Source organism: Cygnus atratus, chromosome 3 (assembly GCF_013377495.2).
Source record: "Cygnus atratus isolate AKBS03 ecotype Queensland, Australia chromosome 3, CAtr_DNAZoo_HiC_assembly, whole genome shotgun sequence".
Lineage (NCBI taxonomy): Eukaryota > Metazoa > Chordata > Aves > Anseriformes > Anatidae > Cygnus > Cygnus atratus.
The window spans coordinates 3,445,568-3,471,546 of NC_066364.1; the positions used below are offsets into that span (position 1 = coordinate 3,445,568).

Below are 25,979 nucleotides of genomic sequence, written 5' to 3' on the forward strand. Positions count from 1 at the left end.
TGCTGGCAGCTTTAACTCACGGCTGAGTGCAGCCAGTAGGCCAACACACGTCCTGCGAGTCGTCTTTTACCGTACAACCATCCTAGCACGGCTCTAAACTAATTCTTGGTCCTCCGAGGGATGCTGGCACAACCTTCTCATGGCTCCATCGCCGCGGGATGATTGCAAAGGCTTTCCATTCATGACGGGAATCCTGCTTGAATCCTGCTTGAATCCTTTCCATTAAGCCATCAAACTGGCACCCAGCCTACGCAAACTGAGCTGGTATCTCGCTTTCCTGACAGCAGCTCTGAGCCAAGATGTGTTTTGGCTGGCTATCAAAGTCCCCGGGCTGCTAGCTCTATCTGCAAAGCACTCACGCCCAGCAGCCCGGTGCCACGTGGAGCCGCTCATGACCTAACCTGGCCAAATGGGCCAAAAAAGTATTATCGAGGCTGTTTCTCAGCGGGGTGACAGGCTGAGGGAGGGAGAGAGCCACTTTCATCGTGAGACGGCAAGTCCTGCTGGCTGGAGCAGAGAGAGCGCCTTTCTTCTGGCTCACTTAAGCGTGCAGTGTTTCTCAAATGAATGTCGAGAAGGGGATAAGAAGGGGACATATTATTTTTTCAGCATAGAAAACCTTTTTGTCCTTGCAAATTTTACTCTGTTTCTTCTTCCATTTCTCCTCTTGTTTGTTTGTTTGGTTGGTTCATTTTGGTTCCGTTTATTAGTAGTTATGGCAGTTGTTTCAAGATCAAAATTTATTTCTTTTTCTTTTTTCTTTTTCTTTTTCTTTTTCTTTTTCTTTTTTCTTTTTCTTTTTCTTTTTCTTTTTCTTTTTCTTTTTCTTTCTCTTTCTCTTTCTCTTTCTCTTTCTCTTTCTCTTTCTCTTTTTCTGTTTCTTTTTTTTCCTTTTCCTTTTCCTTTTCCTTTTCCTTTTTCTTTTCCTTTTCCTTTTTTTTCCTTTTTTTCTTTTTCTTGTTCTCTGTTTCTTTTTCTCTTTTTCTTTTTCTCTGTTTCTTTTCCTATTTCTCTTTCTTTTTCTTTCTCTATTTCTTTTTCTTTTTCTTTCTCTCTTTTTTTTTTTTTTTGAGCACGCAGCCACTCAGTGCTTGACAATGTTTACACATTTTCTTCTCTTTTTTAACGCAAAAGTGAAGCCACTGCTTTTTTCACTTTCAAGAGGAGCTGGACAGTGTGCGTGCCCAGCACACTGGCTGGGGACACCTAGCAGCAGGCACATGCCCAGAAACCTCTCGTGTCAGAGAAGCTGTGGTATAACACCAGCCTTGTCAAGGAGGCAGCGAGCGGATGGAGGCACTGCTTATGCTTTGAGATCCCTCAAGGGGAAGCCCCCATCCGTGCAAGCTGTTTTAAGACTTCAAAGCATTCTCCCTTGTGGCCGACCATCCTTTTCCCCACATGTAGCAGAGAGTGAGGCTCTGCTGAAACTTCTCTTGCATCCCTGAGTTCCTCCTCGCAAGCCTGACAGGAGCTGCTCGGGGCTTTGGCTTACAAAGCCGTGTTTCCTTTCTCCTCTCCCCTCTGACGCTGACCCCTTCTCATCCCTCCTCGCCAATAAATCGCCAGCAGAGCAGCAGCCAGTCTGCACGGACACAAAACCCAAGTTGCCCCAGAGAAAAGTTATCTTGCGATGACAAAGGGCCAGTCTGGCTCTCTTGCTGGTGGCATTATTTGAAAAGGTCACACAGAGACTGTGGCTTGACAGTCTGTTTTGAAAAATGCTATATATAGACCGTCCATGGCTCTTGGTGCATTAATTAGGCTGCATACAAGCTAAAGTCTTTCCACAGGTCTTCTTTTTCTTTTTCTTTTTCTTTTTCTTTTTCTTTTTCTTTTTCTTTTTCTTTTTCTTTTTCTTTTTCTTTTTCTTTTTCTTTTTCTTTTTCTTTTTCTTTTTCTTTTTCTTTTTCTTTTTTTCTTTTTCTTTTCTTTCTTTTCCCTTTCCCTTTCCCTTTCCCTTTCCCTTTCCCTTTCCCTTTCCCTTTCCCTTTCCCTTTCCCTTTCCCTTTCCCTTTCCCTTTCCCTTTCCCTTTCCCTTTCCCTTTCCCTTTCCCTTTCCCTTTCCTTTTCCCTTTCCCTTTCCTTTTCCCTTTCCCTTTCCTTTTCCCTTTCCCTTTCCCTTTCCCTTTCCCTTTCCCTTTCCCTTTCCCTTTCCCTTTCCCTTTCCCTTTCCCTTTCCCTTTCCCTTTCCCTTTCCCTTTCCCTTTCCCTTTCCCTTTCCCTTTCCCTTTCCCTTTCCCTTTCCCTTTCCCTTTTCTTTTCCCTTTCTTTTTTTTCCTATTCCTTCTTTTCTTTATTTTTCCTTTTCTTTTTCCTTTTTCTTTTTCTTTTCCTTTTCCTTTTCCTTTTCCTTTTCCTTTTCCTTTTCCTTTTCCTTTTCCTTTTATTTATTTTTTTTTTGTTACTGTGTATTGATTCAGTGCTTGGGTTTGCACGGGGGTGCCAATTCTCTTCGTAGGTCTTGATCTGCCCCCAAATATCTGCTCATTTCTGCTTCAGCGGCTGCGAGCACGCCGCGCACACGTGGATGGTTGCACAACCTCTCTGTGAGCAGCACCGGCACAACTCAGGCACGCAAACGTAGCAATTCAGCTCCCCGAGCCTCCAGCCACAGAGATCTGCCCCTCACAACATGTGTACCCAGTGGCTGCTTTGCCATGCGTGGCACGGCTGGTGTGCAACGCAGTGCATGCATCCATTTTGCTGTGCCAAATTTTAGGCTGCGCTGACATGGATGGAGTCAAAGTAAGGTGTCAGGGTAGGGGCGGGGGACCTAAATCTGCTCACAGCCTCAGTCCAGGTGGGTTACAGGAGAAATGGGAGACACACAGCATCAGGTTTGAGGTCTGGAGAGAGGAAATCAGAAATGCATTTGTGTTGGGGAAGGAGATCCTGAATCCTGCTCCCATGGGAATTGCAGCTGAGCCAAAAAGCAGCTGGGCGCTGGAGTCGAAAACAGCAGCACGACTTCCACGTGGTGTCACATCTGCAGGGAACAGCACGTAAAAGGCATGGCAAGATACAGACTGAGCCCAGAGCATCTGGAGGCAGAGCTAGGCCCTAGCAGTGGGCTCCTCTAACAGGAACTGAGATGTCTCCATACCTTCTTCAGTCAAGAAAACCTCATCTTGTTGAGCCAAATCCCAGAGCCACCCTGGGAAGTGTTGCCACAGCAGTTTTCATTTCCCATCCTGTAAAACTGAGGCCAAACACCGATGGATGATTTATGACCTTTCTTATTCCACACAAACATTTTCTCATTGTTGACACTCGGGGTTTTGTGGATATGGGGATCTGGAGTGCTTTAAAAATACACACAGAGGAAACACTTCGGTGAATCAGTGTTAGTCCCCGAGCAGGAGCTGTGGTTGGCAGGAAAGCTGGGTTGGCAGAAAGCTTGGCTTTTGGGGGTCTGGGGGGGGTGAAATGCCCCACCATACACCTGTGTGTGCATCACCCCCCAGAAACAAGCTGGACTCAATGTGATGTTGCTTCTTTTTCTTTTTAGAAAACGTCATTGTGATTGCACTGTACGACTTTGCTGCCTCAAGCGACCGTGATCTGGAGCTGGTCAAGGGGGAGAAACTCCAAGTCCTCTCCAAGTAAGGGAGCTGCTAGCAGAGGGGATTTCAAAGAGCATGGTCACGTTGGGGAAGGGGGGGACCTTGGGGTCAGACACGAATGTGGGGATGGGGAAGGTGACACTTCCCTGCTTTCCTTGGGTTACAGATACTTTGGGGTCAGGTAGTGTCCACACCTGGCTGCTACTGGGACCTTCCTCATTGCCAGTGTGCATGGGCACAGAAGTAGCATAAGCAGCAACAACTTAACTTAGCCTGTTTCATATTTTGTGCTGATCGTGCTTTTGCAAAGGATGTGGGTTGGGCGTATTCTGAGGAAAGGACAGAATCGAGCCAGAGAGGTGAATGGTTTCATTTCATCTTGTAAAACTCACGAGAGATGAGGCTGACAGTCCATCTGCCCAGTCCGTATCAGGGCAGGGGTGAGCTTTGGTCCCACTTGGCTTTGAAGGGCTGCTCCATCCTTGGCTGCCCTATGAGGTGGCCTCCAGAGGTGACATGGTGTCTGGCAGGTAATGGAAGGAGCAGAATGGTGGAGCCTCCACACCCCAATGCAAGAGGCAAAATAAACACACAAAGATCCAGATTTCCCTCCTCTCATGGGATGCTCAGCCGAGGTTTGGGGCTGTGCTTCCTCTGCATCAATGGAAAGAGGCTGTCACCTCCAGAAGTCCCTGAAAGACCAAATGTTGTCTTTCTCACCAACCTTCACCTGAGCGGTGGTCCTAGGAGATTGAGAGGGACCTGTAGAGTAAAATTAACATTTTACCTAATTAGCACTGTCCTCCTTGCAGTGCCTGAAACCCCAGAAAGCATGTTGACCTTGCACTCTTAGCTTTTTGAGAAACCTCCTCTGGGCATTCACATTTTTTATTTATTTGCAGCGAGGGGGACTGGTGGCTGGCAAAATCCCTCAGCACTGGGAAGAAAGGCTACATCCCCAGCAACTTTGTTGCACAAGTGGACAGCTTGGAAGAAGAAAAGTAAGTGCATAAGCTTATGAGGGGTGAACACTGATGCAGAGCTTTCCTTTCTGAAACAGCATCCTGGCACTGGTTGCTGCATTAGCCCAGGTGCAGGCATCCTATCTGGCACCCTGCAAAGACAGATTCGAGTCCCAAGGTTTTTTTTATGCCTATTTTACAAGCAGAAGAAGGAGTTTTTCCCATGGTTTATCCTCTTTGATGGCATTCAGTTATAAAGGAGCAAACCTGCTGACTTCTTTCACAATCCCACTTTCCAATCTTGTCTTGGAGTGACCCAACCATCACTGAATTCAGCAATTATTTAACAGCATGCAGAAACTTGGTCGAGACATAAATGTTCTTTGTATCCAGGAGATTTTTTTAGTGGCTATGGGCACATTATGCTCAGCCTCCAGCACACGTATCTGCTCCAAATGTAATTTCCTTGGGCTTCCTCACTTGCCAGGTGAGCTGTGGGTCCCAGTGTGCCTCAGGGACCATGCTTTGGCTGGGCTTTCACCACTCTTGTGTATGGGGGCACTGAGCAAACTCTGCTCTCTGCTCTGCCTGAATTGATAAGCTATGAAACAAGCCCGAAGTGATATAAATCAGGTGTTAATCTACCAAAACCAGCTTATTACTACCACTTTCCAGCAGATAAAAGACTGTTTGCTAATAAAAACAACCCTCAGTTTCAGAGCATGACAGTAAAAAAAAAACAAACAAACAAACAAAAAAAAACCACTAACTGGAAAGATTTTATTTTATTTTTTTCTTTTTCTAGAGCTTTTCCTTTTCAACCATGATTTTCCTTTTTCTGTCTCCCAGGTGGTATTTTAAAACTCTGAGCAGAAAAGATGCTGAACGGCTGCTGTTGTCTTCTGGTAACAAAGTTGGCTCATTCCTTGTCAGAGAGAGTGAGACCAGCAAAGGTGAGTGAGATCTGCAGAGCAAGTGGATGTCCTGGGCATCGCCATGGCTTGGAGAACCTGTCAGACCTGAGCTGCAGGGTTCAGCTGTGCCAGTGTTTGCATGGAGCTTCCTGGACCTGGTTGGGCAAAATCACGCTTGCCAGGCTCAGCAGGGCTGTAGAAGTGAGGTGGGGACTCTGACAGCAAAGATTTTCTCATGATGCTGCCTGTACATGTAGTTCAGGCTGTGGTGAGGGTGGCTCCTCTCACCACAGTTCGTGGCAGAGATACAGGAACACAGATGAGCAGCAAATAGTTTCCAAAACAATGTGTAGGGTGTTTCTTTTCCCTTTCTCCCTGAGGAAATGCTGCTTTTTTGGCAAATGGTGATTCTTCTGCACACCCTTGGGGAAGCATTTCTGCTATTTGCAGCTGAAACTGGAATTTTGGAGAGGTTTTTGAGAGAAACATTTTCCAGAAGAAACACTTTTTTTCCTGATAGTCTGAAGCATGGGGAATCAATGCACACCACGGCTAATTGTCTGGAGGGAGACTGACTGGAGCAGGAGAGGTGGACATCATCCACTTTCCTTCCCTATGAACATGGATGGCTTTTGAGGACAGGACCCAGTGAGGATGGAAAAGGCAGAGCATTCTGGCAACCTCTCTTAGGCAGTGGATATAGTTATTAACAAATGCTTAACTGTGTAATTGCAACTTCATTCTGTGCTGTTAATTTGTAGACACTGGAAGTTGGTTTAGGTGCTCCCGTGGGTATTTCACATTGCTTCTTCCCTACTTTGCTCTCCTTGCATCGTCTGGGCCAGCAGGCGTGTTTTGGGCATGGAGGAAATGATGCTCATAATGGCCCATGGTTGTGCTCTGAACAGGCTCCTTTTGGAGTTCAGGATACCTCTTTACTCTCGCTGTGCTTTGGTTTCTCCCCTGTGAAATGTTACACGTGGCTGGGATTGGACTTTCCCTTGCATTTTCACAGGACAATTGTTTGGTGCTTCTGCTTGCCATGATCTGCAAACGCAGGATGAAATCGTGCCCTCCAATCTCTGGGGTGTGAGTGGGTCTAGGCTGCATGGAGCTTGGACAATGCTGGTGGAGTCCTGAGGCTCAAGGAGAAATAACCAGGCTAGACTGGTCTTTAACTTCCCATTTCTGCTGGCAAGAAGCAAACTTGGCTGGAGGTGTGTGATATCTGCGTTAGCAGAAGTAGTGTATTTCAGCCCCATGAAATCCCCTCTTGATCCCAAATGGCGAGAGGTTGGCTTCTGCTCTGAAATATTTCACGTGCCATTTTTGATATTCTGTCTCAAAATATGTCTGCTATTCCTTCAAACACCCTGTCCTTCTCTGAATCACCCTATGCATCCAGCTTCTAACAAAATCCTGCCATGTCTTAGGCTGCTTGAAAGGCCACGGTGACAGCATTTGATCGGTCTCAACCACAGTTTCCTCCTCTGTAAGGAGAAGGGGAAAAGAAGAAGCCCCACATCTCCAAATGGCCTCTGATGCTTAGTTCACTGATGTAAAGCTCCCTGTGACCCACCATGAAATGTCCAGAGCAATGATGTGGAATTAACCCTACCCTTCAAACCCCACAGGTTCTTCCTTCTTTTCCTCAATCATTTTCATTCCCTTTACACAACATGAGCAACATTTGACCTTCAGAGCCGAGCACTGGGTCGAGCTAAGGATAATAATACACATATTGGACTCAGCCACAGAGTGATGCATCCTGCACCCTGCCTTGGAGCAGTACCTATTCACAGCCCATCCTAACAGTGCCACTGGCTCATTTTGCTTATGAATAAACATACAGAAATTCTGCAAGCCCAGGGGCTTCTCTTTCAGTCAGCATTTTGCATCCCAGGATGATAGCTCCTTGTCAAGTGTGGGAAGCAGATCAGCGGTGAAATCTTCAGTGGATAGTTAGCCTTGCTGAAGCTGCTGGAAGTAAACAAACCTTCCCCCAAAGTCATGATCGCTCTGAAACCCGCGGGAAGGCAGGCACACAGCTGTGCCAAGGCTTGCAGCAAGGCTGCTGCATCTGCTCCTGGCAGGAGGGACCTCGATGAATTCAGCTACGGCACCCACCTGATCTTCTGGGCTTCCATGGGGAAGGGCTCAGAGCCCTAGGAGACCTGTAGGAACAGGAGATGCCACACGTGGTATGTGGAAGTGGGACCCAGTTGGAGATGCAGACACCAGAGCATAGATCTTAAATGTGGTAGCTGTCCCGCTGTAGCCAATGGGGCTTGATCTGACTGCCCAAACCTGGATGTCTCAGAGCCATCTGCGGAGTCCTGCTTGGCTCCAAGCACTCCACAAGATGTGGTTTTGCACTGTATCTGCCAGGCCCATGCAGATGTCCCACAGCATCTCAAGGAGTGCAAGACACCCGTGTTTAGGTGACTGAATGAGCCCTTGGCACAATCTGAAGCTGAATCCCTTGAACCTTCTGTAGTTTTCCCATACAAAACTGTCCATGCTTAGAACAAAAAGGAGCTGAGAGCCCTTGTGGGACGGTTTGGGGATCTCAGCCCCAGAACAGGGCACTCTGAGACCCAGAGCTGCCCAGGACAAGATTTGGTTGTGCCCAAGCTGCTCCAGGCTGGCATCTAGTACAAGGGTGGACCTGTCTGTGTGCCACCCCAGGTTTGTGCTGGGAGGCAATGCAGGACTGTAGGACAAAGAATATCCTTGTGGCTAAGGAGCAGGAACTCCTTTTTGGCCATCCTGGTTGCCACCAGGGGAGATTAGGATCCTGCCATACACCTGGCTCCATGTAACTCTTAAAATTTACTGCTGTCATCGAGAGAAGAGGGAAATGATGCTTGTCAGCCCTTGTGCTTTGCCTTTACGCTGCTGCTCCCAGGAGAACAGTAACTGACCAGGGTGAATGACAGGGAAAGCTCCACAGCACTCGTTCCAGCAAAGCGAACTCTGACTTGGGGTGAAATGCAGTCATTAGCTTTAATGGCAGGATAAGGATTAACGCTGGTAGCAGGCAGCTGATGGATCGGCCTGGAGGATGCCTGCAGCCCCTGTCACTTCTGCAAGCTGCACATCGCTGGTCTGAAAGATGCAGGAGGGTTTAAAGGGTCAGTGGGGTCTGGGGAGCAGGTCCTGCAGGAGAGCAGACATTTTGGGTGCAACCACACCAACAAACAGACCAGGTCTCCTCTGCTGACTGTCAGCCCCCAGGCGCCTATCTGCACATGTGTTAGTCATTAATTCCTGCGCTCCCTTCTGCAGCGCTCTGTCGGCAGTGCAGCTGGGTTCACACCACGCCTGGCTCCGTCCTCTCGCAGACCTTGCCTTGCAAAAAACCCACGGTCACCCTGAGCCACGTCGGTGCATGCAACGCGCTCATTTGGGTTCTGCTACACGCTCATTTGGGTTCATGCCCTACAAGCCCAAATTTGAGGAGCTATAGCTTGGCTTGTATATTACTTCAGTCACTTTGAATTTAAAAGAACATCATCATCATCATCAAGAACAATAAGTAGTACAATTACTACAATTAGTAGTAATAATAATAATAATAATAATGATGCATGAATGTGGTTAATCCACTCTAGCAGGACTTGTGTTGAGCATTGTGGACACAAGCCCTATAGTGACATTTCTCTGCACCCAACAGGAACCAAAGATCTCTCCCTTAGCTGTGTGGTTGTAGCCTTTGGGCAATGAGGCACAGACTGTAAAAATGAGCCATTTTTCCCTTTCCTGGAGTTTTTTGTCACCTCATTGAGGACACTGCAGGACCCCATCATGCCAACGTTGTGTGCTTCCAGACTTGGGGTTCCCTTGCTCTGCATTTAAACCAGCAGGTCTTCCATGAAGAACGTGCAACCATATTTCATGGTTTGGTCTCTGCAGAAAAGGATTCAACCCAAAACAACTGCTTGCACTTGGAAAACTTTTAGCCTCTCCCAAATCCTGCTTGCCAAGATCCATAATCAACTGCAATACAGCAAACGTCCACAGAGATGATCTTCTATTGTTACTTTTTTAAAATTATCAGTACAAGGAATGTTTTCCAGACACAGTGCAGGAAACTGCAGTGAGAACTGGCCTGGTGATGGAGAAACACCAGTCAGTGAGCATTACGTGTTAGTAAACTTTTCCCTCGCATGGAGGATTAGGGTTTCGGAGTCGCTGTGGAATGCCCCACTTCTGCTTATGATCCTGCATGACAGATATGTACTTTTTAACATATATAGCTTTGCCTTTTCAAACATTAAAAAAGCAGCCTATCAACCCGGGTGACGTATTGGACTTTTAACAGCCCAGCAGGCTTATAACAACTTACTCCGGAAATATGATCCAGACAAAGGAAAAAAAAAAAAAAAACAACATTGCTAACATCTATTGAAATTTACCCTGACATAGGCTTGAAGTTCCATGCAACATATTGTGCTTTTCTTTTTGGCACCAAAAAAATAAAAATAAAAAATCCATGGTTTGGATTATAAACCCATTATAAGGAAAAAATAGCAGATCAGGGTGGGAGATAGCTGAGTAGCTCCTCTGAGGTCAAAAAGCACCTGCAACGAGATGTGAATCTAGCTGTGGTTTAGCCACAGACACAAGCTTAAGGCTGAACAATTCGGCTGAACCACACAATGCTGATGTGCCTACCAGCTGAACCCTTTAGTGCGGGGGCTATAGGGGAAAACGGGGACACAGGGACCTTGGGTAACATTGAGAAGGGACCTTCTTGTCAATCTTGGCCTTCTCTCTCCCGTGAACTGAAATTCTGGACATGCTACAGACCAGTGGGTCTGCAGTCCCGTGTTTGTCCAGGTGAGAAAAGCTCAGATGGGAGACGTGGAGCTGTGGCAAGACCACAATGACCTAAGAAGAGCCTGATTGCTCTGGATGGTGATGTGTTTTTGATTGCCATGCGGTTTCCTTGGGGCTGTTGGCCACTGCATGAACAGGTCTTACCCAACCAAGCCTCAACAGGCCCAGTAAAGCTCTGGTGAACCTTTGTCCTCTCCACTTGCCTTGGAGAGAGGGAAGTTAGCAGCTTTGCAGCCTGATGAGACCTGCCTTAAGGAGGCATCAGCAAGGGTTGGGGGAAGTGTCTACAGCTGAGAAAAGAGGAGGTAGCTGGTCCTGGAGTCAGGTGCTGCTTGGCCTCACAGTTCCCTCTTCTTCTTGCTCTCTAGGTGCCTATTCCTTGTCCGTGAGAGACAGCGACTCTGCTCACGGGGACATCATCAAACACTACAGGATCCGCTCCTTGGATGGCGGGGGTTATTACATCTCCCCCAGGACGACGTTCACCAGCCTGCCAGAGCTAATCCATCATTACAGCCGTGAGTTGCTTTCCTTCCCTAATGGGCCTGGGGTCTGCCTCAGGGGTCAGTGTGTGGGCAGAGGGAGGACAGCCTTACTAGCCACCATCACTCCATCCACTCTCATGGGCCAGATGTGCTCCCCCAAGCAGAAACTGGGCTCTCATGTCTTATCTTTTGTCCTTGGGCATTGTGAGGGTGAGCTCTGCCCACAGCCCTATAACCAGGGAGTTTCTCCTACCATGAGCGCAAAGAGATGAACACTGGAGGGATAGGCAGGAGGGATGCCTGGAAAGCAGGGCTGGGACTTACCAGACAGGAAAATTTGCACCTCTGTGACTCTTCTTGAGCTTTTTCCTTTCACTGGGCCCATTCTGGATGCCTTGATCCCAGTGGCTGAAGCATTGTGCAGTTGTGGAGGTGTCCCATGAGCTGACTTCTTCCTGTCATGGAGAAACAAGTTAGTTTTGGGCTGCAAGTTTTGTGTCGAACTGCCCATTGACCTGTCCTGTGGTTTCTTCTCCGACAGAGAAGGTAGACGGCCTGTGCCAGAGGCTCACAGCTCCCTGCATATCCCTGGTTCCGCAGAGGCCCTGGGCACAGGACGAGTGGGAGATCCCGCGGGAGTCTCTGAAACTTGTGAAGAAACTCGGCAGTGGGCAGTTTGGGGAAGTGTGGATGGGTAAGTACAATGCCCCCCATTCCAGGAAGGAAATATATAAACAGAGGAGACAGAAAACCCTCTTTCCCTAAGACAGGACTGCTCTGGGCTTGAGGATCCTAAAGCATGAACACATGCTTTATGGGTACACCTGTAGCAGTAGATTCTGTACTCCTGGAAGGACCAGACAGGTTGTTTGCATGGCTCCGTGGTCCAGCATGGGTTTCATAGGCTAGATGTATGCGAGGGGTCTCCAAGTAACTATGTACTCACTTCCCAGGGCATGCTCTCATTCTCTCTGGAAATCCCAGACAGCAATCTGGGATCGTAATTTACCTGGGTGACGCTGCCCTACTTTTTCTGCTTCTCTCTTCTACTTTATAACCCAGACCCAAATCCCTCGTACGTCCCTGCCGATTGCTAACCAGCGGGAGAGGAAGTGGGGCGAGCTCAGCTTCCTCTGCTGTCCCCTTTTGGGTTGCCTGTTGCCTTGGCAATTGAGATTGCGGCCAGCACCAGACTGAGCTGACCTCCTGGCTGCAGAGTCCTGGTTTTCTTGAGTATTTGGTTTATTTGAAAACCTAGCCAGTGGATGGCTCTGGGGATTTCACCCTGGTAGGGCCCTGGGAGGGCTGTGGGAGAAACTCATCAACTCACGAGCCTCCTTCACCTAGAGAAGGGATGACTTTTGATAAAGCCACATTGATTGACAAACATGCCATGCCTCTCCTTTCCCCTCTTATACTTATTGGTTGCTCAGATCCCAGTGTGCTGAGATTTAGTACTCACTCACTTTTCTGTTTCCGAATCCACCAGCTCTTCTGCTCCTTATTTTGTGGCTTGACAGTGCCCGTAGAGATGCCAAAATTCCTCACTGCATCATTATCTCTTTGCAGGCTACTACAAGAACAACATCAAGGTGGCTGTGAAGACCATGAAGGAGGGCAGCATGGATCCTGACGCCTTCTTGGCAGAGGCAAACCTGATGAAGAGGCTCCAGCATAACAAACTGGTCCGGCTATATGCGGTGGTCACAAAGCAGCCAATCTACATTGTGACAGAGTACATGGCCAATGGTAAAGAGCCTCATGTAACATTTTTGCTGAGTTTCTGCAAAATCGGGTCATTAAACTGACTGGTACTCCCATCCATAATGGGAAGGGGGGGTGAGCATTGTACCCAATCTGTAAGGAAAGGACTAAATGGTCTACAAGGCTTTTTCTAGGACTATAAGAGACTTTCTGGGTAATTAAATATGTGCTCACAAATTTCATAAGCCACTTCACAAGATGGTGATGCTCCATTTCAAGAGCATTTAAAGTTCTGATCTCGACCATTCCAAATTTTTACTCTCTTCATGGTGACATCGTCCTTTCTTTTGCCCCTCTATCCATGAGGCTTGGGGTGAAGAATGTCCAGCACTTTGCAAAAGGTGTGTGCATTAATAGAGGGGGGAATTGGGCTGCTTTTGGGAACTTTCCTAATAGAAGGTGCTCCAGGGGACACCCACTGTCAACCCTCAGATTTTCTTTAAGATTCAGGCAGATTTGTTGCATATACTCAGAAAAGCACCAGGGAAAACAAATGCATAGGCTTATTTGGAAGCATCACAGCGGTCTCTCCTTTTCTGCAGGGTGTTTGCTGGATTTCTTGAAGACAGAAGAAGGAAGCCAGCTGAATCTCCCAAAACTCATTGATATGTCTGCTCAGGTTAGTGAACAGCCTCTGGAAACGGACTCGAGGCCACGATTTGTTGTCTCAGTGAAATTCTCGCAAGTTTGAAGTCTGTGTCAGCATCGAGTGTCACGGAGAAAAACAGCACCTCCTGGTGTGCTGTCTGAGGGTTTCTCTCTCAGCACTCGTGTTCATGTGCAAGTCAGCTCTGCAATGCTCTGCGCTCCTTAGGGCAGACTCTGGGGAACTTAGTACAGTGCTGGAGGGTTGTTTTGTTTTGTTTTGTTTTGTTTCGTTTTGTTTTTCTGGCTTACTGAGCAGGAAAAAGTCTGTTTCTCTTTTTACCAAAGGGATGAGAAAGCTCTACAAAGAGACTTTCTATATAGAGACACACTGGCTTTCAACAGTTCTTCCCTCTTGACAATTAGGCATAAAGAATTATGTCTCCCTCAAATCTGGAAATATTGTTATTTATAAGAAACATTTGCCTTTATAGGTTTGTGTCCCTCTAAGCATCTCCAGGCTGTAAATGTTAATAGTTGGTTATAGATCCAACTGCGGCATCCTTATTTAGTACCTTTCCCTCCCTCCCTCCCTCAATTTTTCATTCTTTCATTCCTTCTCTTAAAAGATATAGCCAGTGGTTTATTTTAAATACCTAGTGATAAAGAGAATGGTCCAAATTCCTTGGTACTACGCAGCCCTTAGGTTGATAGGAGATTTACACCACAGAACGTGGCTCGATGCATTTCTATGGAAGAGGAAAGCACCACAGCCTGAGCAATCTGCTCTCACAGATGTGACCCAAACAGCTCCACAGCAAAGCCGTCAGCCGACACCATATGCTGGTGTGAGACACCAACAGCAGAAGCTCCGAGTCTTTATGCAGTTCTTTAACACAACATTTATAACTTGCAATATTTAGCACGTGGAACAGCAAAGCATTTCCAGGCAGGTGTGTGGGAGCATTTGGGGCTGGGGCAATGGCCTCGTTTGTCCCAAGCAATGGTGTTGTATAACTCTGACAACACGGTGGTTGCAGGAGGATCCCAGCAGGATTCAGACATGCACTCAGTAGCTCTGGGAGGAAGAGGAGGAGGAAGAGATATTTTGCAATCGCTGCTCATCTGCGGCGTCAGGATGACATCACGACCCAACAGGCGCCCAGCCCTTTCGAGAGCAATTTTGGATTCAATTGCATCTGTTGGAGATAAAATTAGAAAGCTCTGGGCTGATGCACTCGATCCTGTGGTCAGTCTCAGGGGTGAAAGCTCGAAAGCTCTCTGGGCTGGAACCAGCCCATCGCTGGGTGCTATCTCATTAACATCAGGACAGGAAATTACATCAAATCTTCCATTTTCCACTGCAGCAAACAACACTTGCACTGAAGGGGTGTTGACACAGGTTAGAAATGCAGCATTGGAAAGTATGTGTTAGTATCCTGTTTGAAACCACATGTAAGCAGAGATGCTGATGTGAATCTGTATGGAGTGGAAAATTGCTCTGCCTTCACCCGCAGGCGTTTAGAGGTTTAAATAGATGCTAACCATTATTAGAAGGGGTTGCGTGCATCCACTCACCCTCCTGATAAACACCTCGCCCAAATCTGGACTTGGCTAATAGAGCAGCCTCACAGCTTTGCAATCCCCCTGTGCTACATCACCCAGCAATAAAAGATTGCTGCCCACATTTATAGGTACTCATCACACACCAGACACCTTCCCTAGCTGCTCCCTGCTCAGGATCTCAGGAGCAGGAACCTCCCAAAGTAAAGTTTGGAGGTGGTTGAAGAAGGCAGCATGTGCCCAGGACGCAGGACTTGCCCAGGACTAGGGATTTGCCCACGGGCATACCCTTTGTCTCACTCATATTGCTATACATTTCTGGGTCTTCTGCTCTACTGCATCCTGTAGGTATCAGAGGGATACTACATTGTGTCCATGGGTCCTAGTCTGGATCCAGCCCAGGGAAAACAAACATCAGTCTCATCTGTGTTGTGGAAGGATCTCCAGGGGTCTCATCCCCACCCCAGAGCAGACCAGCTAGGGAATAGGGAGGTTACTGAAAATTATCTGGTTGTCCCTTATCTGGACTTTGGTACCGTGACTGAGGGACAGGCAAGCCCTTTGAGTTGTTTTTTTTTTTATTATTTTTTAATTCTTCTTCTTCTCCTTTTTTTTTTTTTTAATTCACTTAATCTGTAGTATTTATAAATAACTAGTGGGGAGAGTCTTGTGGCAGAAACTGGGAATCCAGTGATGTGGCTTCAGGTTTGCTTCAACTTTCCACACCTTGCTACAGACACAGCTCAAAGCCACAACTTCTGAGCAAAACAGAGAGTGACACTTCTGCTCTGCTCGACTTGGCTGCTTAAAGCTTTGGGACGCCAGCTGCATGCTGGTAGAGCTGCACATAAACACATATGCGTGGGTGATATGTATTTATGGATGGATGGGTCTGTCTGCTTCTTTATCTACCTGTTTATTGATCTGTCTGTCCATCCATCCATCCATGGATGGAGGTCCGTGCACATGGAGGCATGTGGACAACCCTACAAACTTGCTGTGCATTTGTAAATGGGGTTGAGATGCAGCCAGGCTAAGATATCATGGGAAGGTGCTGATGAAGATGGGCTCTTTCCTCCTCTCCTAGGTGGCAGAGGGGATGGCATACATCGAGCGAATGAATTCCATCCACCGTGACCTGAGAGCCGCCAACATTCTCGTCTCGGAGACGCTCTGCTGCAAAATTGCTGATTTTGGCCTGGCCAGGATCATCGAGGACGAATACTTGGCGCAAGAAGGTGGGTGGCGTTCCCAGCATTGCCTCACCGACACATTTCCCTTATCTCCAGCTCTCCTGCCAGGCAGATCTGCCAAGACATGGGGCACCCGAGGGCTGAGCTGGGACCAGGCACAGGGCACTGCCATCATTGGCGTGAGACCAGAGCCCCCTTTCTGCTGCTGTCAGCACCCAGGAAGCAGGCAGAGCAAGCACGAGAGCCAAAAATGGGCTCCCACAAGAAGCAGCAGCACTTGGGGACATTAAAAAGCAAGTGAAGTTTGCAGAGGGAAAGGGGATTAAAAAAAAGTCTTTTGGCACCGTTTGGGGGAGTCCTGCTGAATCTCAGGTTGTGTTCCTAGAGAAATTTTGACCTCCAGTAGTGAAACTCACTGCCTGTACCTACATGTTAACAGTGAGTCAGCCCGAAGGGAAGGAAATAGCAGTGTAATTCAGTCACTGCACGCACGGGTCCGCAGAGGGGAGCTGGAGCCGTGTATCTGGACCTCGGGGAAATTTTCAGACGTCCCAGGCAAGCAAAGCCCAAAGCAGATCATGTCTCTTGAATAACAACGACAGCTTACAAAGTGTGGGACAGGGTTTGAAGCCTGGCAGGTGTTTCCCGAGGGAACAGCACACCCAAAACATCTAAAACAAACAAACAAACCCAATATTCCCTGTATTAACACAAAATGTCCTTATGGCTCCACCTGCAAAGCCAAACCCCTTGCTAGGGCTCCTGAATGTCTGAGCTGGTGGTGGACAGGAGAGCACAGCCACGAGAGGTGGCAATTGGTTTGGTTGGTGCAGAAATCTGTCTACAGCCTTCTGGCAGCAGGGTTAAATCAAATTCCTCTGGTTGTGGCTTTTCTTCCTGTACTTCAAGGTCAATTACGAGAGGGTGCCATTCAGATTGTGAAGGGGCCCTATAGAGCATGAGGGAAATAGGAGAAATGATGGAAACCAAACAATTAAATCTGGCGTGGCACTTACCAGAAAAAATTCAAATTCTGGAAACCCACCTTATTCCAGAGTTGGGATGAAGCTAAGATGCCCTATATGGAATATTTTGAGGAAAGGAAATTGAATATATATTTTTTTTTATTTTACAATAGGAAAATTCTGATTGAACTTGCTATTCTCAGTATACTTTATGATACAAATTATGCCCATTTCAACATATAAAATTATTTCTAAATGGAAAAATCCCACAAACATCATTTGTGAAATGTCATGAAGGGATACTTTGAGATTGCTGCAATTATTTAGGGGACTTTTTGTCCTTAAGAGAAGTTTTGGTGAAATCAGTATAATTCTGTTAACATACTCAGAGGACCTACATCTCCAGTGGAAAACAATTCTTATCAGCATTTTTCCAGCTAGCTTTAATCTTGAATAACAACTGCCCCTCTATCTTCTTTGAACAATTTTCACTTAATAGATTGCATTTCCTAAACTCATCAGTCTGCTTGTCAAAAGTATGACATGCAAGAACAAAGGCACTTATTTCACACACTGCCTTTGGGCTTTCAGCCCTGCGAGGATACATACAAATACAACTGTGTTTTTCCCTGCAGTCTTTAACACGTTCAGTTCCTATGCCTCAAGGTTGGTTTTGTTTTGTTTTTTATTTAGCCTCAGCAAAACTGAAATTGCAATCATGTGGTCGTTGCTGGCTGTAGTTGCCGAAAAAAGATCTTGGTGGACAGAATCAAACAGGATGTTTTCTGTTTGTAGAACACATACGCAGATTTGAAAACCAGAGAACCTATGTCTGCATCATTTGTGCACTTTTGCTATAAATAGACCCCTAGAAGTGAGCAATTTTATACAGAAAAAAATCCTACTGTCATTGGCCTCTAATCGAGCTATGGTAAGCACTGACTTCAGGTAGCACAGGCACATCCTTTGGGCTGCAGGAACCCACTGGTTAGCACCTGAGGAGCAGTCGGTGTCCCGTGAGAGCTTCTGGCTGCTGAAGCAGCCAGTGGCTGCTCAGCGTCCGTGGTGCTGGTCCGTGGTGCTGGTCCTGGGCTCCGTGCCTGGGAGTCCAGTGCTAAACACACAAGAGATGCAAAGGCGTGAGAAGACTGTAGATTCCTCTAACTTTATTAGTGAAATAGTTTAATTAGAGGGTTTTTGTATGTGTGCTTTTTTTTCTTTTCTTCTTTTTTTTTTAATATGCATATTAGCAGCTACCTAATATATTATTTTTTTTCCATTATTTGGCTTCTGTGTATCAGTACCTATGCATGTTCATAAGGACATGTATGTCAAAAAGTCTTGAGAAATGAAATACCTTTGATGGCACTAGAAAATAGAACTGAGAGAGGCAAAGTGATGCCCGGCAGAAATGACATTTTAATGAAGCAGGAGACAGGCAGCAATGACCTTCCCCTGGCCATTTCTCCTTAACTCCACAGCACCTTCAATATGTCCCATGACATCTCCCTGGTGCAGCCAAGGCCTCAATTTTTGGGGAACCACTTGCTAATGCCCATGAGCACCTCCCGATTTTCTTTTTTCTTCCTCCGGACAGGGGCCAAGTTCCCGATCAAATGGACGGCGCCGGAGGCCATTAACTTTGGAGTTTTCACCATCAAATCCGACGTCTGGTCTTTTGGGATCCTCCTGACTGAAATCATAACCTATGGCAGGATCCCCTACCCAGGTACGGTGCGCTGTGAGTAAGGGAGGAGCATGCAGCAGCTTCAAAGCATCTAGCGACGTTTCATGCCTGGAGACATGTAGAGGGAAACTCCCAAAAAACTTCAAAACCCACAGAAGGGAGTTGGGGAGGGCGCAGAGGGATGGATGGGGGAATACAACCACAGATAGTGCCCATAATTGTGGTTTACCCTTGCCCCTGCATCCCCACGGTGCTGAATAACTCCTGCTGGTTGCGTTCCCCTCTAGGGATGACCAACCCCGAGGTGATTCGCAACCTGGAGCGGGGCTACCGCATGCCCTGCCCGGACATGTGTCCTGCCGAGCTCTACAACATCATCCTGAAATGCTGGCGGAACAAGCCCGAGGAGCGCCCGACCTTTGAGTACCTGCAGTCGGTCCTTGAGGACTTTTACACGGCCACGGAGAAGCAGTACGAGCCGGAGCCGCAGCTGTAGGCCACGGTCCCAGCAGCACCTGGGGACAGGTCTGGAGGAAAGCCACCATCCCACACAGCCCCGCGATGGCTCTCATCACGCCTTTCCCTTTCTCCTGTGTGCTGCCACGATGCATTTGGAGACAGGGAAGGAGGAGGGACGTGAGGGGAGGTGGCTGCTGCCAGCTCTGTTGCCGTCACCAAGACTGAAGAGGAGGCCAAGAGCTGGAGCAGCTCCTTCCTCCTCGGCCTTGGAGGGCTGCTCCCATCAGGGGACTCTACTGTGACCTTCTGCTGCCTCCTTCCTGACCCACCTGGGGGCAGAAAAGCCGCTCAGCCCCCCCAGCTGCCATCCCTCTACCCCCAAAAAGAAGGGAACACAGCCAGGAGTGGGGTATGGGGCGGCCGTACAGTGTCCCCCCACGCTGATGGCACCGCTAGCATTACTACACCCCCTTCACGCCACGGGCAGGGGTGGGATGTGTCCTCTCTGCACCTCCATGGGCCACACCAGGCCCCCAGGCTTTGGAGCAACCCCTCCATGTGGTGCCAACCCCAAATCCGTAATAAAGAACTGGATACGACCCTTTCCCATTTCTTTATTCGGGCGTCAGGATAAGAACATGCTCCTCCATCTCCCATGCCTCCTCCCAGCCCAGGGAGGAGAAGGGAAGAGGCCGTGGGGTTCCCTTGGGCTGTATGGGGGGTTTTGGGGTGGTACCGGGGTGCAGGGGGAGTCCCCAGGCAGCAGGGGGGGTCCCCAGGGTGCACCCCTGCGACCCCCGGCACAGGCAGGACGAGAGCCCGGAGGAAGGGGAGATGTTCGTGGTGTGGCCACGAGATGTCCCTGCTTCCCTGCAAATCTGGGTGCCTCCCACAAGGGGGGTGGGAGTAAAAATTAAAATGAAATGAAATGAAATGAAATAAAAAATAAAATAAAATAAAATATAAAATAAAATAAAATAAAATAAAATATAAAATAAAATAAAATAAAATAAAATAAAATAAAATAAAATAAAAAATAAAATAAAATAATAAAACCCTAAATAAAAAAGAGATCTCAGCTCTGCTGGGTCGGGGGAGTGGAGGATGAAGGAAAAAAGCACACAGCTCCCACCAAAGGGGCACGAGTAGCTCAGGAACGAGCACCAGGCTGGGAGCTGGATGGGCTCCCGTTCAGATTATGGCACGGAGCAGCGTCTCCCCAGGGTGCTCGCTCTGCTGGTTGCTCCATGAAGCAGAATTTGAGTCCTGCTGGGGAGGGAGCTTTTCATAGCATAACGTCAGCAGGATGCCAGGAGAATGTGACAGCAGGGATGACTCTGGTCTGCCAGGGAAAATACCTGACCATCGCCAGCACGTGTCATGGAGCTACCTGTGCACACTGCTGCTGTGAGTGTCTTGGAAGTAAAAGGCACAAAAAGGTTCATAACGAATTTGTAGGGACAACTTAATCATTGAAAGGTACATTCAGGTCAAGTTCATTCACCTGTCCTTTGCCTGTGGTGGGCCAAAACCCCTTGTTATGGTGCCAGCACCCTTTGCCATATATTCCTGATGGGATAATAATGCTTGTGTTGGTGTGAGCAGCACCTTGCCTAGCTTTAGACCCTGTATCCCTCCTTTGCAGACCCAGCACTGGGAGAAATAGCCCACAGGGACTGGCTGAGCGTTCTCAGAAGGCCAAAGTCTGCACACTGCTGGTTTGCACTAGCTGGAGGTGTCATTCCCTGCATCCCCAGGAGGGAAGGGGGCTTTAATTGCAGTAAATGAGGGCCCCAGACAGGGAAGGAAGGGAATTGGGTGAGATGACAGTACCTCATCTAGAGGTAGATCCAAAGGAGACGTGGTTACTTCCCGAGCACTTCTCTGAGCCACCAGCAATAAATCAGCATTGATCAGCAGGGCAGCAGCCATGCGGCCAGGGACCAGACACACTTACACAGACTTCTTCATCAAATAACCCCATCCAGCCACCTCCATCTTCACAGCCCTGGTCCTGTGCCTCCTGAGCCATGTGCTAGTAGATCCTAGCACTAATTTGGGATGAAACAGCTTGTTTCCTGGTTCCACAGCACCAGCTATGGGCCCTATAACTATACGGAAGCAAGAAGCATTTATTAGTTATCTGTTCAATAATTTCACAGGGGATGAAGTAACGATATTCCACCTCCTCGAGCTCCTGCTTGGCCTTTCACATTTACCAGGAACTCAATGCTGGGCTAAGAGATTTCTATTAATGATAAGGCACACTGCAAATAAATACAGCTGAAGCACACGTGCCCCCTTGGTTGTAAATATTTTATTGAACCGAAAACTGTGGATAATTCATGCTGGAGCAAACAGGGAGGAAGAGCTGCAGGGTGTCTGCTAAGCACTTGTGCATTTCATTATCACCCAAGGCCAAGGAGTCAAGTATAGTAGCTCAATTTAGAAAGGAATGGGGTATTTTTATGGCCAATAACAACACGTGGCTGAGCCCAGGGTGAACAAAACAAAGAGGAGATTGCACTTCCTCTGCACTGGATGTCTTAGCCTTTTAATTCAAGTTGCACCGACATCTGCACCAGCAATGTGTCTCCAGGGGTTGCAGGAGACCCTGAGCCCCATGGGTTCAGGACAAAACCACGGGAACAGGACCCATGGATCCACCTCTGCTGAGATTATTTCGCTGGGGAGGAAAGGTCCCACGTCCAGTCTGTGCCCCAGACACGTACATCAGGGACTTTGGTCAAAACCCCAGGTGAGCAACCTCCAGCCCAGGAGGTGACTGTGTTGCAGGGAGCCAGGACATCTCCCAGGGCCTCAGGAAACTCTGCCAGATCCCCTTCACCCCCAAACCTATCTGGCAGCTCCGTGAGGTGCCCCTTTCACCCAGCCAGGGGCTCACAGGTCAGTCACTGAGCAGAAGGGTGGTAAAAGGGATCTGGGATCTCACACTGTGATCCTTCAGCGGTCCGCCACTGCTCAGACAGCTCACTTACAAGTGCTCCGTGAAGCTACCCAAGCACAGCGTGCTGTTTATTTTGTGCAGGCATCAGGTTCTGCAAGGTGTTTTACAAGATAAGAGGTAATCCCGGCCTTAGACAGAGTATGAACTCTCTGAAAGGCCCAGACAAGGATTAAATGAGGTACTTAGTGATATATATCTTGCAGGGTAACCAAGAGAGTCCTTTCATTACTCCCCTAGGTGCCAACTGGTCTTTCCAAACACCACTGGAATGGTTTTTCCAATGCTCATACTGAAAGACCCAGAGCTCCACTAGCTGTCTTTGCTGTGCAGTGGTGGTCCCATCACTTCATCCCCATCCTTTTTCTGAAAATCCACCCATTAATCTAATGTCTTCTCTTGATGTGGAGTATATCTGCGTTAACCCCCTGTTTGCAAATGGTTTGAGGCTCTGGAGAGGAGGTTTCTGGTATTTCTCACCTTGTAGATGTGGAAATATTCTCCCGGCCACAGTGTAAAGCCTTCTGCAGGTGACAGCTGTGTGCTGGGATGTGTTAGCAAACTGGAAAGTGCGTCTGGAAACTTGGAGACGGGACCAGGGGCGAGACGGGCATGGAAAAATCAGCAGGTGCTCAAAGGAGAGAGGTGGGAGCGAGGGAAAGTGAAGGAAAAGCAGGGAGAGGGCAGTGCCACGGAGCAGTAGGAGGAAATCAGGTTGGTTCTCTGATGCCTAATGAGCTGCGAGCTCCAGATGAGGCTTTTCCCATAACCCAGGCATCCACAGCCAGGTGGATTTTCTAGTGTCTGATATAAGACGAAGCATGGCATACACTATGGTCTGTCCTGGATGTCTTTAGGAAGCTGGGTTAAAATCAGAGCAGAAGGAGGTTGGCGGAGATGGACAAGCAGGAGAGGAAGATGAGGGAGCACACAGTCCTGCCCTGGTGCTTCAGCAAAGACCTGGTGCTTCTCGAGGAAGGTTTCTCTACCCTCTGCTTTCTCCCTGTGCTTTAATTAACACCCCAGAGTGCCTGACTCTGGCTCACAGCAACCCTCTGCATGCAAGTCTTGGCCACAGCAGGGGCAAAGAAGTCCATTACCTTTCCAGACTTCTGGCTAAGAGCCTGGCACCCTGAAGTCCCAAGCTCCTTGCAGAACAGGGCACCTGGACACTGCCACGCTGCCACCAAAAAGCGAGGCAGGGCCCCCAAGAAGGGAGGCGGCAAGGAGCCCTCACCTTGCTCTGATTTACCTCCACCCACGCAGGGCAAGGCAAATATCCCCTGGCAAACACTGCAGAGCAAACAAGGGCATCAATGTCCTGCCAGGCTGAGCCTCGGTCTCTGGGCTGCCCCACCAAAGGGAACAATGGCCATTTTTTTGGCCAGGAGGGCCCCCTGCCTGGCTGGACAACTTGCTAGCCTGGTGCCTACAGCCCAGGGATCTCATCTGGCTTGCTTCCTCAAGAAATCTTGGCTCAGAGCATCTCCAAGGGCTCAAATCTGGGTGTGCAAGGAGAGGGTGGCCATCCCTGAGCACCCCCGAACCAAAGGAGAGGTTGCGTGGGTGGCAGAGAGCAGGGATGAGTCCCCAGCAATCCTGCCCAAGGAAAGGCTTCTCCACGCCCACAGCCACCCAGAAAAACCCTCTGTGAGGAACAACAGCAGGGAAGGGCCTGAGGGGAGCCTTTTCTCTGCACTCAGGCTGCTCCAGAGAGGTTTGTGGGATGTGCCGAAGGCCTGGAGCTGGTTCTGAGTGACTTGACCATCCCTCAGCAAGTCGAGTCAGGTGTTGTGACACCATCTCTGGCTTGGAATGTCTCTAAATCTCCTTATTTTTTTCTCTCATAACTCCTTCTGCACCCTTCCCCTGTTCGTTTTTTTTTTTTTTTTTTTTTTTTTTTTTCCTCATGGCAGCTGCAATTGCCCACCATTGGAGGCAGGTTTTGCTGTGGCCTGACAGGGTGCTCCTTCTCTAGGCTGCTTCCAGACATCCCTTCTCCAGAGATTCTTTCCCCAACATCCACCCAAGGTCACTCCCAGTTAAAATTAGAAGCTTATTCGGCACTGGCGAGAAGGGCCAGACAACCTCCCACAACCCACCCGGCATGAGCCTGCTCGTGAGCTCGTGATCCTGGGAGCTGGCGTCAGGGGGATCCAGCTCCAACTCCTCTCAGAGGTGAGTCCTCGCGCTCAGAAGAGAAGGATTCACAGCCAGGTCAGCCTCTTTGCCATAAAACCATGCTCCAGAGCTGTGCCAGCAAGGGTGGAGGAAAAAAAGTGGCCCTGGAGCATCCTCCAGTCCCCACCACCATCCTCTGAATGCCAGAGGTGTGCCCCCCCCTCGTTGTACCCAAGCCAGGCATTTCACAGCTCGTAATTGTCTCTGTGATAGCAGGAGAGTTCCCTCAGCCTTTCAAATCTATATTTAACTCGTCCTCACCTGATCCCTCTTCCTGGCCTTATCTTTCTTCTCTCTTTTTTTTATTTTTTTTTTCCAAGGCAGGCTGAAGCCACAGGGTGGAGGTAGCAGAAAGGTGGTGGGATGCTGTGATCCGTCCCTGCCTTGCATTAGGGATGCCCAGGGGTGTAATGTTTGGCCCACCAGGAAAGGAAACCACAGCCTTGAGGCTGCCTTGCTAACAGCCTGGGCAAACATCTCCTGCCCCTTGCAGCAGCAACATTCAGGTAGCTTGTCCTTCTTGCAGCATGCATCAAAATTTGGTCCCAAGGAGGAAGAGCATCTCTGGTGTCCTCATGTACTGGTCAGAACATCTCCTGCAGGCTCAGCTCAACCCAAACATCAGTGCATGAGCTGCTGGCAGCTGATGTGGGTGAGAGAATGGTGGCAGAATAAAATAAAATAAAATAAATAAAACAAAACAAAACAAAATTAAAATAAAATAAAATAAAAATAAAATAAAATTAAAATAAAAAAATAAAATAAAATAAAATAAAATAAAATAAAATAAAATAAAATAAAATAAAGAAATTGTGCACCTAGCTAGGAGGAAGGGATGAGCCCATTGGTTTCATCTTTGAAACTGCTGTGAATGAAAAACACCCGTGGCAGCAGTTTGAGGGAGGATATTCCTGAGGAACAGAGGTGTTTGTGTGATTAACAAAAGGCCAGGAGGAACTGCTGCACCCCATATTGCTCAGCTTTGGGCCATCCAGGCAAGGTGTGTCTCTTGCTGTGGCCCCGATTCCCTCCTCAGTAGGGTGAGTATCGCAGAGGCTCCTGTGAGCTTCCAGGAAATGGCTAGCTGAGAAGAGAGGGCCAACGGATGTCCTTCCTGAGGGAAAGACATGAACACAGTCCTTGTTAGATGCCACAAAGCTGAAAGAGATATCATAAATGCCCCTGATGTAGAAAAAAAGCTTCAGGTTGGAAGGGGCACCTCATAAGACAACAGGGAATGCAGCTGCAGGGGCCCACCCTCGCCACTGAGACTACGGGCCATTCACCCACATTTCACAAAATACCTGGTTTGGGTGAAAAACTTATTGGGTCTCAGGTGGGCCAGGAAAACATCTCCAAAATTACTGAAACACTGGGGAAAAAAATACTTCTCCAGATCTTCTTTCTGGGCCTTGACTCTGCAGACCACCTCAGTGACGTCCCTCACAAAACTTGTGTGAGGTAATTGCTTTATTTCAGCCCCTGCACAATCTTCCTGGTCCTGTCTGGAAACTTTCACTTCAGCTTTGGCTTCCCAAAGATGTGATGCTTTGAGGAAATTCTTCAGAGTAAGGTGCAAAATGGAGGTGCCTGGAAATGGGTCAAGGTGCTGAGGTAGTCTGGCAGCCAAGCCTGGGTGATGCACGCCTCAGGACATGGCACCTCGCTTAGCATTCCTGTCAGGGATACCCAGCTCAGGTATTAATGAGAATTGGGCCTTTCCTTTGGCCTCACACAGGTCTGAACCTTTATTTCTTCTGGATTTAGACATTGTGGTGGTCACCACATCTCCTTCAAGGGTTGGGAGGCAGCAGCAAGAAGGTGAGATGTGGTTACCAGCTAGCAGTG

The 25,979-nt window shown here is 48.2% G+C and overlaps 1 protein-coding gene across 1 annotated transcript in view; it reads left to right on the plus strand.

Moving 5' to 3' along the window:
* BLK (BLK proto-oncogene, Src family tyrosine kinase) overlaps positions 1 to 19,022 on the plus strand; it is a 33,105-nt gene extending 14,083 nt beyond the window's left edge. The window contains exons 4-13 of the mRNA XM_035563589.2: positions 3,512 to 3,605; positions 4,469 to 4,567; positions 5,378 to 5,481; positions 10,653 to 10,802; positions 11,311 to 11,463; positions 12,339 to 12,518; positions 13,076 to 13,152; positions 15,769 to 15,919; positions 18,437 to 18,568; positions 18,814 to 19,022. Coding sequence (XP_035419482.1) covers positions 3,512 to 3,605; positions 4,469 to 4,567; positions 5,378 to 5,481; positions 10,653 to 10,802; positions 11,311 to 11,463; positions 12,339 to 12,518; positions 13,076 to 13,152; positions 15,769 to 15,919; positions 18,437 to 18,568; positions 18,814 to 19,022 — 1,349 coding nt within the window. The remainder of the gene's footprint in view (positions 1 to 3,511; positions 3,606 to 4,468; positions 4,568 to 5,377; positions 5,482 to 10,652; positions 10,803 to 11,310; positions 11,464 to 12,338; positions 12,519 to 13,075; positions 13,153 to 15,768; positions 15,920 to 18,436; positions 18,569 to 18,813) is intronic.
* The last annotated feature ends 6,957 nt before the right edge of the window (positions 19,023 to 25,979 follow it).